Source organism: Lycorma delicatula, chromosome 4, assembly GCF_047948215.1.
Source record: "Lycorma delicatula isolate Av1 chromosome 4, ASM4794821v1, whole genome shotgun sequence".
Taxonomy (NCBI): Eukaryota; Metazoa; Arthropoda; class Insecta; order Hemiptera; family Fulgoridae; genus Lycorma; species Lycorma delicatula.
This window is the reverse complement of record NC_134458.1, coordinates 135028356-135041063: the sequence shown is the minus strand read 5'-3', so window position 1 is coordinate 135041063 and position 12708 is coordinate 135028356. Positions and strand designations below refer to the sequence as shown.

The 12708-nt window shown below is 29.2% G+C and overlaps 1 protein-coding gene across 1 annotated transcript in view; it reads left to right on the top strand.

The window, feature by feature from the left end:
- LOC142323894 (atrial natriuretic peptide-converting enzyme) overlaps positions 1-11292 on the top strand; it is a 298697-nt gene extending 287405 nt beyond the window's left edge. The window contains exon 13 of the mRNA XM_075364224.1: positions 10346-11292. Within this exon, the coding sequence (XP_075220339.1) occupies positions 10346-10528 (183 nt within the window). The 3' untranslated portion in view covers positions 10529-11292. The remainder of the gene's footprint in view (positions 1-10345) is intronic.
- The last annotated feature ends 1416 nt before the right edge of the window (positions 11293-12708 follow it).

Below are 12708 nucleotides of genomic sequence, written 5' to 3'. Positions count from 1 at the left end.
ATAAATTAATTTTCAGTTTAAATTAACCCATTTAAACTTACTGGTGATTTTTTTTCAACAGAAGACTTCACTCTATGTATTAGTCTATAGAGAAAACAATTTATTAACACATTATATATATATTTATTTATTTATTTATTTACTATGAGAGATTAAGAGACCTAACTTAACCTAGTAATCATTCAAACATTAGACTTCATGGACAACTGCTAAATAGAAAAAGTTTCCAGAGATCCATTGCCAGAGTGTGGCTCACTCTATAGGGGATTGTCACCTTGTGACAATCCTGGTTGCCATACAACTCCTCCATTCCTAGCCCTGTTGGGCTTTACTGGTGGTTCTTTTAAACCCTCTGAACCTAATAATACATTACAGTCATCAGTTTGGCCTCTGTCAGGGTACCAACACAAATGTCTTGAAAGACATTTTCATCAATGTATTTACAAAACTTACTATCACCTTTGTATGGCGTCTTCAATCACGATCACCTGACTGACATAACTTACAACTCTAACTATTAAATACACTTTATGCAGAAGCACAGTCCCCATACCTTCCTCTAACATTGAAGGTTTACATAAAATATCTTCCTATATTTAACTTCAATTAGACTATGAAGTCAGACCATTACTTGACTGAGTCTTTCAAACACCAAAAATACTATTCTCATACCAACAAACAAGTGTTGATCGCAACATCAATTTTGTCCTTCAATTTAATTTACTCAAAAATCAAGAAACAAATTCACAAATCTAATAAGCTTCTAATAAAAGAATACCTTATCTCTCTCTCTGCTCCAGTCTGCTTTCAGGAACAAGCTCAACACCTACACCCTCCCACATCACAACTCCATCATAGAGTACTCAACGCATCCATTCATACTCAACACATCCATTCTCATTCTAACAGCAAATATCTCTACTAACCAGGGCTTGATGCAAAAACGCCTATCTTGGCGAAGTAAGCTGCTAGCTGACCGGATTTCTATTCTATATATACATCCATAACAGCATCAGAACCCCTCAGACATCCCTCAGGGCTAAGAATCTCAAACAGCCAACAACTGTTCCATTCCCATTTGGTTTTCCAATTAACTTGCAGATCAAAACCAGAATTGACCTTCACAAGCTTTCTAAATACTTTGGTATGTTCACCTTCATACCTGGGCAGACATATGAGACATGGTGCACATCATCACTGGCCTGCATTCCAGACACAAGCCTGAATTAATCAAACTAAACCTGGCCAACCTATCTTGAAAAGCAACATGTCTAGAAAGAAACTCTGTAATAAAATGATTAGGGGAAATCTATCTAACCATCTGCATACTCCTCACATCAAAAAAATACCATGCATTTTAACAGCCATCAAACAATTCAGTCCACCTGACCTGCCATAAATTGAAATCTTGGCCATCTATTTTTTATGTGCCCAAAAGTAAGTTAGCCTACCTTCTTGGCATCATAACAAAATTAGCACTCAATTGCAAGAATATCAATGGGCTTAATACTAGAAATAACAAGGACCACCTCTTGAGAGACAGTTCTATAGGCACCAATCACAGATAAAAATAGCAGATGCTGGGCTCTCAATAAAATATTTCTATAACATTTATACCTCATTCATTGAGCCCAGAAGGTGCGGCATACAGCATTAGAGCTTTGAATACACCCTTATATAGAACACACATGGTTCTGAAATAAACGCCCAAATGGGATGAACTGCTTGTCGAATAATATGCCACCTTGGTTCAATACGTCAGTTAGGTTTAATTATTCTAAATATTTTATTCTTTACCTGGTTCATTCAAATAAATAAAAGTCTTTATTTCATTTATAATGTAAATTATTCTTTTATAATCTTTGAACTTGTAATTCATATGTATACAACATTATTGTATTAATTAATTATAAATGTGTAATAAACACATGTTGAGTCTTTGAAGGATGGAAAAAGACTGTCTAACAATAGAGCATTAGACAAATTCATTTAATAAGAGTAAAAAAAAGTAGAATTTATAAAGAGTGAAAATTTATAGAGTAAGAAAAAAGTGAAAATTTTTATTTTTACAAATAAAAAAAGGAGAAATGAAACCTGAGTCTTAACATAACTGTGCCACCAATAATCATATGATTTTTGCGATTAGAATAAGTTACATACATGATACAATCCATAATGTTGCACTACAACAGAATAACAAAAAAGTTAAGTTAAATTGTGAATAAATGAACAATAATATAATTAAATTGTTAATATTTATGTTTAGTTGAAATGGAATTTACATTCATTTCTGATATAATATTAATAGTACTCATATAAATGTATAATAAATTAATTAAAAAGCTCATAATAGTATTTTTAATAATAATAATCAGTATATTACTTAAGTAAATAATAATACAATTGAATATTTTAACCTATAATAGTTTGAAATTACATTCACATAATCTGAAATAATAAATAAATCTGGGGAACCCTAATCCTCAAGATCAATAAATTATTACTGGTGTCTTATTGCACCTAATATATAAATCAATACATAATCATAAAATGTATAATATAGATGTGAAATTAAAATTAAATTAATACAAATATGTAAGGTTATAAATATTAATACAATATTTATGAGCATGTCAAGTCATATTATAAGGATATAAATCAAATGAAATTACAAGAACAATAGTATAGAAATAATTAAATCAATAAAAAAATATTATTAAAATCAACCATTTGAGATTGGTAATAGGCATAATTTATGCAGATGTCTTCTTAATGAGTCATTAACTGTATGTAGATCAGTAACCCTTACAGGCAGAGCTCAGGTAAACCTGGGTGAAAATTCTATGTTTCCAGTGCATGAGTGAAGAATTTTCATTGATAATTAATACAAATCTCCAACACAAAGGTTATATTAAGGAAAACACCATTTATTGCATTGTTGTAAATAGTTCTCAGACCATCGTCTCCAGGTAGATTATATAAATTTTTGGAGTAATTGCCAACAGCCTAAGCGATTAATTTTAATTTTTTCGTAATTGGGTTCAGGCAAGGAAGTGAGTGGACATCCTATGAAAAAGTGTCTTGGAGAGAGAAGTTCTGGATCTCTCTGATCTGTTGAAATAGCGAAGATAGAATTGAGACAGGCTTCAATTTGTGCTAAAACTGTATATAATTCCTCAAAATTAAGGATCATTTGTCCAATTATGTGATGCATATGAAATTTAATGCTTTTGATTGCACTTTCCCATAAACCACCAAAATGGGGTGAAGAGGGAGGAATAAATGACCAGGTTATACCTTGTTTAGTTGTGAATGCTTGAATGTCTGATTTTAGTTTTTATGAATTTAAAAATTGATACAAATTATAAAGTATATTTCTGGCCCAACGGAAATTGGAACCGTTATCAGGAAAGACTTGAGTGGGAATATCCCTCCTGATATAAATTTTTTATATGTTGCAATAAATGACTGTGAAGTCAGATCAGAAACTAATTCTAAATGAATAGCTTTAATAGTGAGACATATGAAAAGTGCTATATAAGATTTACTTAAGGTCTTAGACTTTTGCCCACCACAACAAATCATAATTGGACCGCCACAGTCTACTGTACACGTAGAGAATGGTCAGGAAGGAATAACTCTAGAAGATGGTAATTGATGAAGCTGTTTTACCTGGTTTTTGCATTTTATTGAAATCATATCATACATTTACGAATGACAGAAGAAATAATTCTCTTACCATTTATAGTCCAATATTTCTGACGTTAAGAATGATGTGTTAATTGAACAACCAAATGCAAAAAATACAAATGTTCAGCATTAATAATCAGTTTTGTAATATTCACATTTGGATGTAAAATAACAGGATGTTAAATATGGTATTGTAATACAGAGTGTTGTAGTCTGCCTCCTACACAAAGTAAACCCAAATTATCCAGAAATGTGATATAAGTTTATGATAAATATGTTAATGTGATATAAGTTTGCTATTATTAGAAATATGTTGATTGTTTTTAAGGTTATTATTTCATTACTAAAGTGCATGTGTTGCGATTATTGAATAAAAAAGTTAAGAGTATGATTTAATTTCTTTGTAGATAGGGAATCAATGATTCATTCCATTTTAATTGATTTAGCATTATGAAAAAATCTAAAACAGAAACTAAATGTGCAAATTAAAGTGTGGTGAAGAAAATGTTTCTGCTAATCGATTACAACAGTAGATACATATGATGTTACTATATTTTTGAATTTTTTTATTAAACATTCACAATTCACATTACAGTTATTAAAAGTAAAATTATCTTTTGACCAATGAAAAGAAGATTGTGAAAGCCATTGAGAACCATACCATCAAAGTGACATGTCAAGTAACTTACTTGGTGTACAACCTCTAGACAATATGTCTGCTGGATTATCAGAGGATTTGATATAATGCCAATTAGCATTTAAAGTATTTTTTCTGAATCTCAGAAATTCTATTGCTGATAAATACTTTCCAATTAGATGGTTGTTCATGAATCCAATGTAGTGCTATTGTAGAATTTGTGTACAAGTACGTCTCATCAAAATGTATGTTCAAGGCAGTAACTACCTTTAATAATAAATGACTAAGTAATATATAACTACAAAGTTCAAGTCTTGGTAGTGTAATTTGTTTTAAGGGTGCTAATTTTGATTTAGAATAAAGTAAATTATAAGAAGTTGTATGGTTGGCATATGCAATTCATATGCCATGTAATATGCATATGCCAACATATGCCTCTGTAAAAGATTATGATCTTTTATAGAGGCATCGGAAAATCCATGTATTTGAATAGAATTAATTCTACTATATTAGGTTTGATGGAACAATGTATTTTAATTGATTCAATCAAATGCAACTGGTTGTGTAAATTGAGACATTGTGTTAGTAATGTGATGGGTAATATTTTGTCCCAATTAATTTTAAGTCGCCACAACAATTGCATAAAGTGTTTATGTGAGAAAACAAATAGGACCAATGAGATCTAAAGAATCAAACACCCTGCTATAATGGACAGAATATTTCTTTTAGTGTGCTGTTTAGAATCATTAGAATAAAAAATTTGGAAACTCCTAAAGTACGTAAATTCTGTTCTTGAATTGAAGGAATAGAAGACTTGTGCAGATGAAGAAATGGTACTATTATTGGAAAACCATTTATGGAGTGGAAAACCATTAAATTGAATAACTTTATTTAAGTTATCTGAACCTGTTATTAGATCATCAGCATAAAAATCATTTTGAATGGCCTTAGAAGTTTGTGGAAAATCATTCACATTTTTATTAGCCATTTGAATTAGAGATCTAGTGGCTAAATATGGTGCACTAGCGGTCCCATATGTTACAGTTCATAATGCAAAGTGTTTTATCTCTTGATCTGGAAAATCACACCAAAGAATACATTGTAAATTGGAATCACTAGGTTTAACCTTATGATACATTTTAGCTATGTCAAACGTAATAACATAATTATGGATTCTGAATCTAAGCAATATGGAAAATAGGTCTTGTTGGACTACAAGTCTGATTAATAAGTGTCTGATTAATAAGGGATAGGCCATTAGTGGTTTAGCTGAACCGTCAAAGACAACTTGAATTTTAGTAGTTAGATTAGAAGGCTTGAATACGGACGTTGGGGTAAATAGCACACATCCAATTTGTTAATTAACAAATCATTGGAATTGAGTAATGACATGTGACCTAATTCTAAATATTCCTGAATGAAAGCGGAGTAGTTCTTTTTAAGGTTTGCATGGTTGATTAGCTTTCTTTCTAAAGATAATCTATTTTTACCGTTAGCAAAAGAATCATCTAGTTGAATATTATTATCTTTGCGTGGTAACAACACGACAAATTTGCCTTGATTATTTTGAGTAATGTTGGATTGAAAATGTTTTTTACATGTAGAGGTTTCTTTAACTGAAGCATCAGTATTAATTTCATCAATTTTCCAGAGATTCTCGAATATAGTTTTAGAGATTCTTATGAGTGTCACGAACAAGAAAAGATGCGACAGTATTGTTGCCCTTAACGTTATTAGGAAGTTTATATCCTAATTTAGTTCCTGAATAATAGGATATCTGGAATTTTGAATGAATTTCCCAGGTAAGATAAGACTCAAATAGAATTGAGCTCCAATCAGTATGTCAATGTTATTTGCTATGTTGAACTTGGGATCTGCTAGAAATATATTACGAGGAAGATTATGATTAGAAATGTCAAATGTGGTTTATGGAAGGCTGTCTGATATATCAGATAAAACAGTACATTGCACTTTAAAAGTTCTTATATTGAGAGTATAATGTAACTGTCCTAATTTTCAGGCAAATTTATATGTACAAAAATTTGCCTGGCTACCATAATCTAACAAGATTCTACATGAATGGTGATTACCAGATTTATCATTGGTGTTACATATGACTGTTGGTAAAAGTATAATTTTGTTTGACTGATTATTAAATGAACAATAGGCATTACCTTTAGGATTATTACTATGTAAATTAGAATGATTAATTTTGTCCATGTGAATGAGTGTATTATATTTTTTAGTACAAATTATACATAAATCTTTTGAGTAACACTCATTAATAGAACTAAATATATTTAAAACTTTATTTAAACAAATAAAACAACAATTATTATTCCTCAAAAAGTCTCAGAGTTCAGATGGACAAATTTAAAAACTCTTTACATTGTTGTAAATTATGGTTTGAATTATAAAATAAACTTTACTGAGACTTAAATTTTGAATAAAAACTGACATTATTTCTTTTAAATTGCTTGTTATGTTTCAAACTAAAGTGTTTGTTAAAAGCTTTTGTTTAATTGTTATGATGCTGTCCTTTTGTTTCATTTTCTGTTTTCACTTGCGTATTTGAAGTGAGTGCATTAATATTTTCTAGAAGTTGTTGTCTGGAATTAAGAAATTTGATAGCGATAGCCTTTAGATGTGAAAAACCTTTGATCTGACAACTTTTCCTTCCATAATCTTTAAGTATTGTAGTCCAGTATTGATGTTAGAAATTAAACAACAATATTCATATGTGTTTACAGGAGGTTGCATTGATTCAAGCGAAGGAATGAAGAAATTTCATTAATAAATTTGGATAAAGTATCTATGGATTCTCTTTTTATAGAATCTGACCTTAAAATGCATTCATCATTATGAAATTCAATTATATATTTGTTGTCAATTCATGTTTTTAATAATTTTAGAGCATTAATATAATTTTCATTTGTTATTGGCAGATTTTTAATGATAACTAGGGCTTCATCCTTCAAAGAGGAATGTAAATAGTGTAATTTTTGAATATTAGATAAATCATCTCTATTATGTACTAAATCAATTAATATATTAAAGTAGTGCTGCCACTAACACATTACCTCAAAGGTGTATTAATGGGTTGTAGTTGTGTTTGTTTAAATGTTGTATTTGGACTAAATTCTTGATTAGATGATTTTTTACTATTATTTATTAAATGTTCCAATTTAGACTCTATATTACACAAGTCTTCTTCGACTTGTATACGATCCAAAGCTAAAACCTTATCAAAATATTCCAATTCAATTTCTGACTGAATGGTGTCATATTTTCTTCTCAGTTCAAGAAGATCCTTATTTTAATTGTAAGTGGGAATATCACCTTGTAAAGGATCATAATTGTGAGTAAATGTGCCAATCTTAGTTATAGTGTCCTTTACTAACCCTCTTTGTCTAATTAATTGTTCCCTATCCATAATAATAGTAATAACTTAAATTAACAATGTGAGTTATTAACAAAGTAAATAAATATGAAATGAATCAAATGATATTACATAAATGATGAGACAGTGTAAATTAAACGTAATAATAAAGATATTATGTAAATGATGTAGATCAAATTGCTGTGAGCTCCTTTATTGTATTAATTTGTTGAACATTAAGCTTCTTGAAAATTTCAGATGTTATCTGCAGTTCTGGAAGACTAAAATGATGATTCTTCAAAGTTGCAGATTATATCTGTGGCCGGAGGACCAAAAATGTCGAATAATATGCCACCTTGATTCAATACCTCGGTTAGGTTTAATTATTCTAAATATTTTATTATTCACTGGTTCATTCAAATAAATAGAATTCTTTATTTTGATTATAATATAAATTATTTTTATTATAATCTTTGAACTTGCAAATCATATACATACATTATTGTATTAATTAATTATACATTTGTAATTTGCAAAAAGAGAGAGGTAGATTAAAATAAAAGATGATCTACTCATAGGGGACCAGCAAATGGGCCAAATATAACTACATTATTCAAAGGAATATCTCAGGCTCTTTCCAAGCAGTTAGCTTGTCCCTCCCATAATCTCTTGGAAAATTAGGATATCTATAACCAGAATAGGAGTAGCACAATGACTAGCTGAAATAAACTGCTTTTCCTCCATACACTTGAAAGAGTTACCTGAAAACAGGCTCATGCTTTTTTTTATAGAAAATCCTTTTCCAGTCTCCCCAACTATATGTGAACTATACGAATTGTGGAAGTATCAAGTGAAATATTAACTAACCACATGTTCCATTTACATAACAGGAAGGTAGAACTTATTCTACCTTCAAAAATTATGTTAAACTAATTCATGTATCATGTACAAAAATTGTTTGATAAAGAAGATAAATGAAAAAAAAAACAATTATTCAGGTTGAATTACATTTATCTTTTAATATTACCTCCTTTTTACTTGACATACTTAGCTTAATGTTTGAGAATCAATTTTAATAATTTTATAGAATGATTTGTTCAATTCTTCAAAATAGGCATTCATAGCATCAATCGCCATAAATGTTTTCTCTGAGCTATTTTTTTTTTTTTTAGATTTAAGAATAAAGAAAATCATAAAGACAAATGTAACAAGTAGGGGAGATGCAGTAGCAATTTAGCCATTTTGACCCACAACTTCTGAAGAAAGAACTGATCCATTGTCTTGAGGAAATAGCATCCTTTTTTTCTGGCAACTATAATCTGGTTTTCTGATTTCACTGGTCATACTTATGGACTTTAGTTGATATCAACTAATGTCCATAGTAGATAATATTAGTTGATAATAGATGGACATTAATTGCATAATATTTACTACTGATTATTTTTCTTTTTGTAAGATATTAAATAAAAATGATACCCTTTACATTACAAAAAAAAGTGGCTATGACTTTTCCAGCAGAAAAGTCATTGATTTTTCCTTCTTTCATCACCTCTTGGTGTTCATTGTTTTGACTGTTCTTTTTCCCTGATGTGTAGTAATAAATCTAATTTTAATTGACATTTTGATGATCAGCACAAAAATTCATTGGGTTTCACTTAAAATACTCCAAACTCCCAAGTGAAGCATTCATTCAAACAATTTTTTTTGTCTAATGTGAGGAAATGTGGCACCCATCAGACACAAAGCTTCTTAATACCAAAATATTTATGTAGAGTGCTTTATTTTAAGAATGCTTATCATGCCAGTTATTTCCCTGTTTTTTAATCTACATTGTACTAAAATGATTTTACTTTGATTTTTGTGACCATCTCTTAGGTTGCCAATTCATTTTGGCACCCACTATGTTCATCTTCAAACATGTTTAAACCCAAAAGAACACACATAAGAACTGTTTTAAATGATGGTACAGATTCACCAAGGTGTTTGACTTACTTTTTTTATTTAGGTAGCCATTTTCATTTTCAAAAAAATAAATTTTATGACGACTACAAATGAACTTTTCTTCATTTTATCAACATCATGGAGGCATCTTCTTTAGCAAACTCTGTTAAAATCAAACTAAGTATTGTACCAAACTAAACTGATATTTAAAATTTAATAATTTCAAAAATTGAAGAAAATGATTAACAAGGAGCGTTATTAATATATCATCAGTACCTTATTTATTAAATTGCTCTCTTAGAATAATGTCATGATTTAATTTTTATAAAATATTTCTTCTCAAGCTGTCATTCATTTCACTTACTCTCTCGAAAAACAGGTTAAAAATAAGATCATAATTTGGATTTCATTTTAAAAGTATAACAATATAAGTCTTATTTCCATAAAAATAAAGGCTAGAGACCAGAACAAATATCTTTAATTAATGTCCAGAGCAAGTAGTAATTAATTAATTTTATACTAAAGATGGCCTCTTATTACATACTATAATGTTATGAAATAGGGTGCAAGTTATATCAAATTTTTATGTTAATATACTTGTTGCATATTAAATTTTAAAATACACATGTCATTAAGAGTTCATGCTGCACTGATAAAATTTATCAAAAATTGTTTTACTGTCATTTATTATTTATTAGGAGGAAGAAGTTGCTGGTAGTCCAATGGTTTGTCTACAAGAAGAAACACAGAGATGGACATTAGTTGGCATAACAAACTGGAGGATAGCCTGCTCAAAATCTGGAAGTCAAAGACCACGGCTTTATGATAAGACTGAATCAAATATCGATTGGATCAGAACTACAGTTGGTAATATTTTATAAACAGTTGATCTGTGTGACCGACTGATAGATTGTGTGATAACTGGTAAAAATATCATTAAACATCAGGGTTCCAATTGTATGTTGTATATTTTTCTCTACTTACAGTTTGCATTTTTATTTTTTGTTTAACAGTTTTGTTAAAATCAGTTTTTTCCATGTGTTTCATGAAATGTATCACCTTATAATGTCAAATTGTCCATTTCTCTTTTGTAAAATTAAGAATAGTATACTTTCTATTATTATTATTAAGAATAGTATTACTTTTTATGTGTGTGTGGGTGTATATATATATTTTTTTTTTTTTCAATAAGTAAATAAGTCATGTTTGTATGGAAATGTTTCAACGATCAATTGGAAGTGTTTTATTCAGTGCAAAAGTGATACCAAATTAAGTTATCAGAACTACAAATAATGATAATGAAAATGAAATTTCTTGTGTAAGTTGTACGTTACCAGTGTAGTGTAAAAATATCCAGACATTTTGCGATAGAAAAAACTTTAATATCGTATTAATTTTGTATTACTTGCATAATTATGTAAGCAATGTGTTTATAAGTATACTTATTTAATGAACTTAGATTATTGAAATATCTAAATTAATTAATTATGTGCAAAAATGTATGTGTTCATATCAAGCAATATTTAATTTGTTAACAATTTAATAAAAAATTAATATTCTCTATTGTTAAATATGTATATGTAAAGTAATTTAAGTCCTGTTTTTTTCTTTTTAAAACAATAAACTTACTATATATTTGTGTGGAGTGTTTCAGAATATTATTTATTGCTAATGTAGATTATAAAAATATTTTTAAATAATATCTTCTCATTTACTTAATATTTTTAAGTAATATTTGTATTGTCAGTAAATAAAGTTATATTTATCCACACAAATTGCTGGTTAATGTCAGTTAAGGCAAATCAAGATAAGTTGGTGTCACTGTATTTTTAATTAGTATATCTGTTTTCAATAAGCTTGTGTAGTTTTACATCAGGTGATTCTGTTGTACAGCTTAATCTTGACAAAATACAAGAACATCTTATTTACTGCATACCTTAGTAGAGCACCTGACTGTTACATAGAATGCATATTCAATTCATGGCTTGCTATTTTGCATCTTCTCATTTCACAACCCGTCTGGCTAACTAATAACAAATAAAATGCTTATGAAGAAATTTCCATTAAAAAAAACATTACCATTATTACAAGATAGTAATAAAAAATTGTATTTCTATTTTTTTTTTTTTTTTCAAAGATGTATATGAAACTTGCCATAAATCCTAGAAAACTATGCAATAATCCAAGATTTCAATGGCCATGATGAATTTTGCTGGGTAAGTGTAGTAGTGTGGCTGATGTCTTGATATCTAACTGTTCCCAAAATTATGTCGAACAAATTCAAAAAAAAGAACTTCCAAATAAGAAGGGCATAGTAGACTAATTAAAAATTTGTAAAGCAATGGTCTTTCTGTTATGAAGTTAAATTAAAAGGCTGCTATATCTGATAGGAAGAAGAAAGAAAGGTAATAAAAAAAGTTATGTTCAAAACTAATTATCTACTGTAACATTACTGTAATATGTAAAACTGATAAATAATCAGTTTGTGTGTGTGTGTGTGTGTGGACCTTTCATCCAGTTAGGCATTGTGTAAAAAAGCTTTTTACACCAATAGCCGAGCATTATTGCACGGGGTTCAAAGTGATTGTGTGCATATAACTGTGTATGTGTGCGTATGTGAATATGTGTTATAGTTCTTAAAAGAACGTTATAAAACATACTCAATAAAATAATTCTTGAAGTACCATTTTGTCCACCATTATTCGGTTGCATTTCCCTACCACAAAAGAAATTAAATTTCATGTTGTAACAACCATGCTGCGTTAAAATTTTTTTTATTAACAAGTGAAATTTTTCCCCAAGAGACCTCCTATAAAACACTCAACATTATTTAATTTTTATTATCTTTTTATTAGAGTTTCCTGTAATCTCTACAATTGTATAGATGAATGTTATTACCGCACACATCAAATGGACAGCATTCTGGAACGTGAGATATGAATTCCTCATCCAGCAGTTTTGAAAGAATTGTAACTGATAATGCGAAGCTGCACATTTCACGTTGACTACAATATTAGTTATAGGAGTCTGCTCCATGGTTATTGAATGGAAGTTCTGTAAA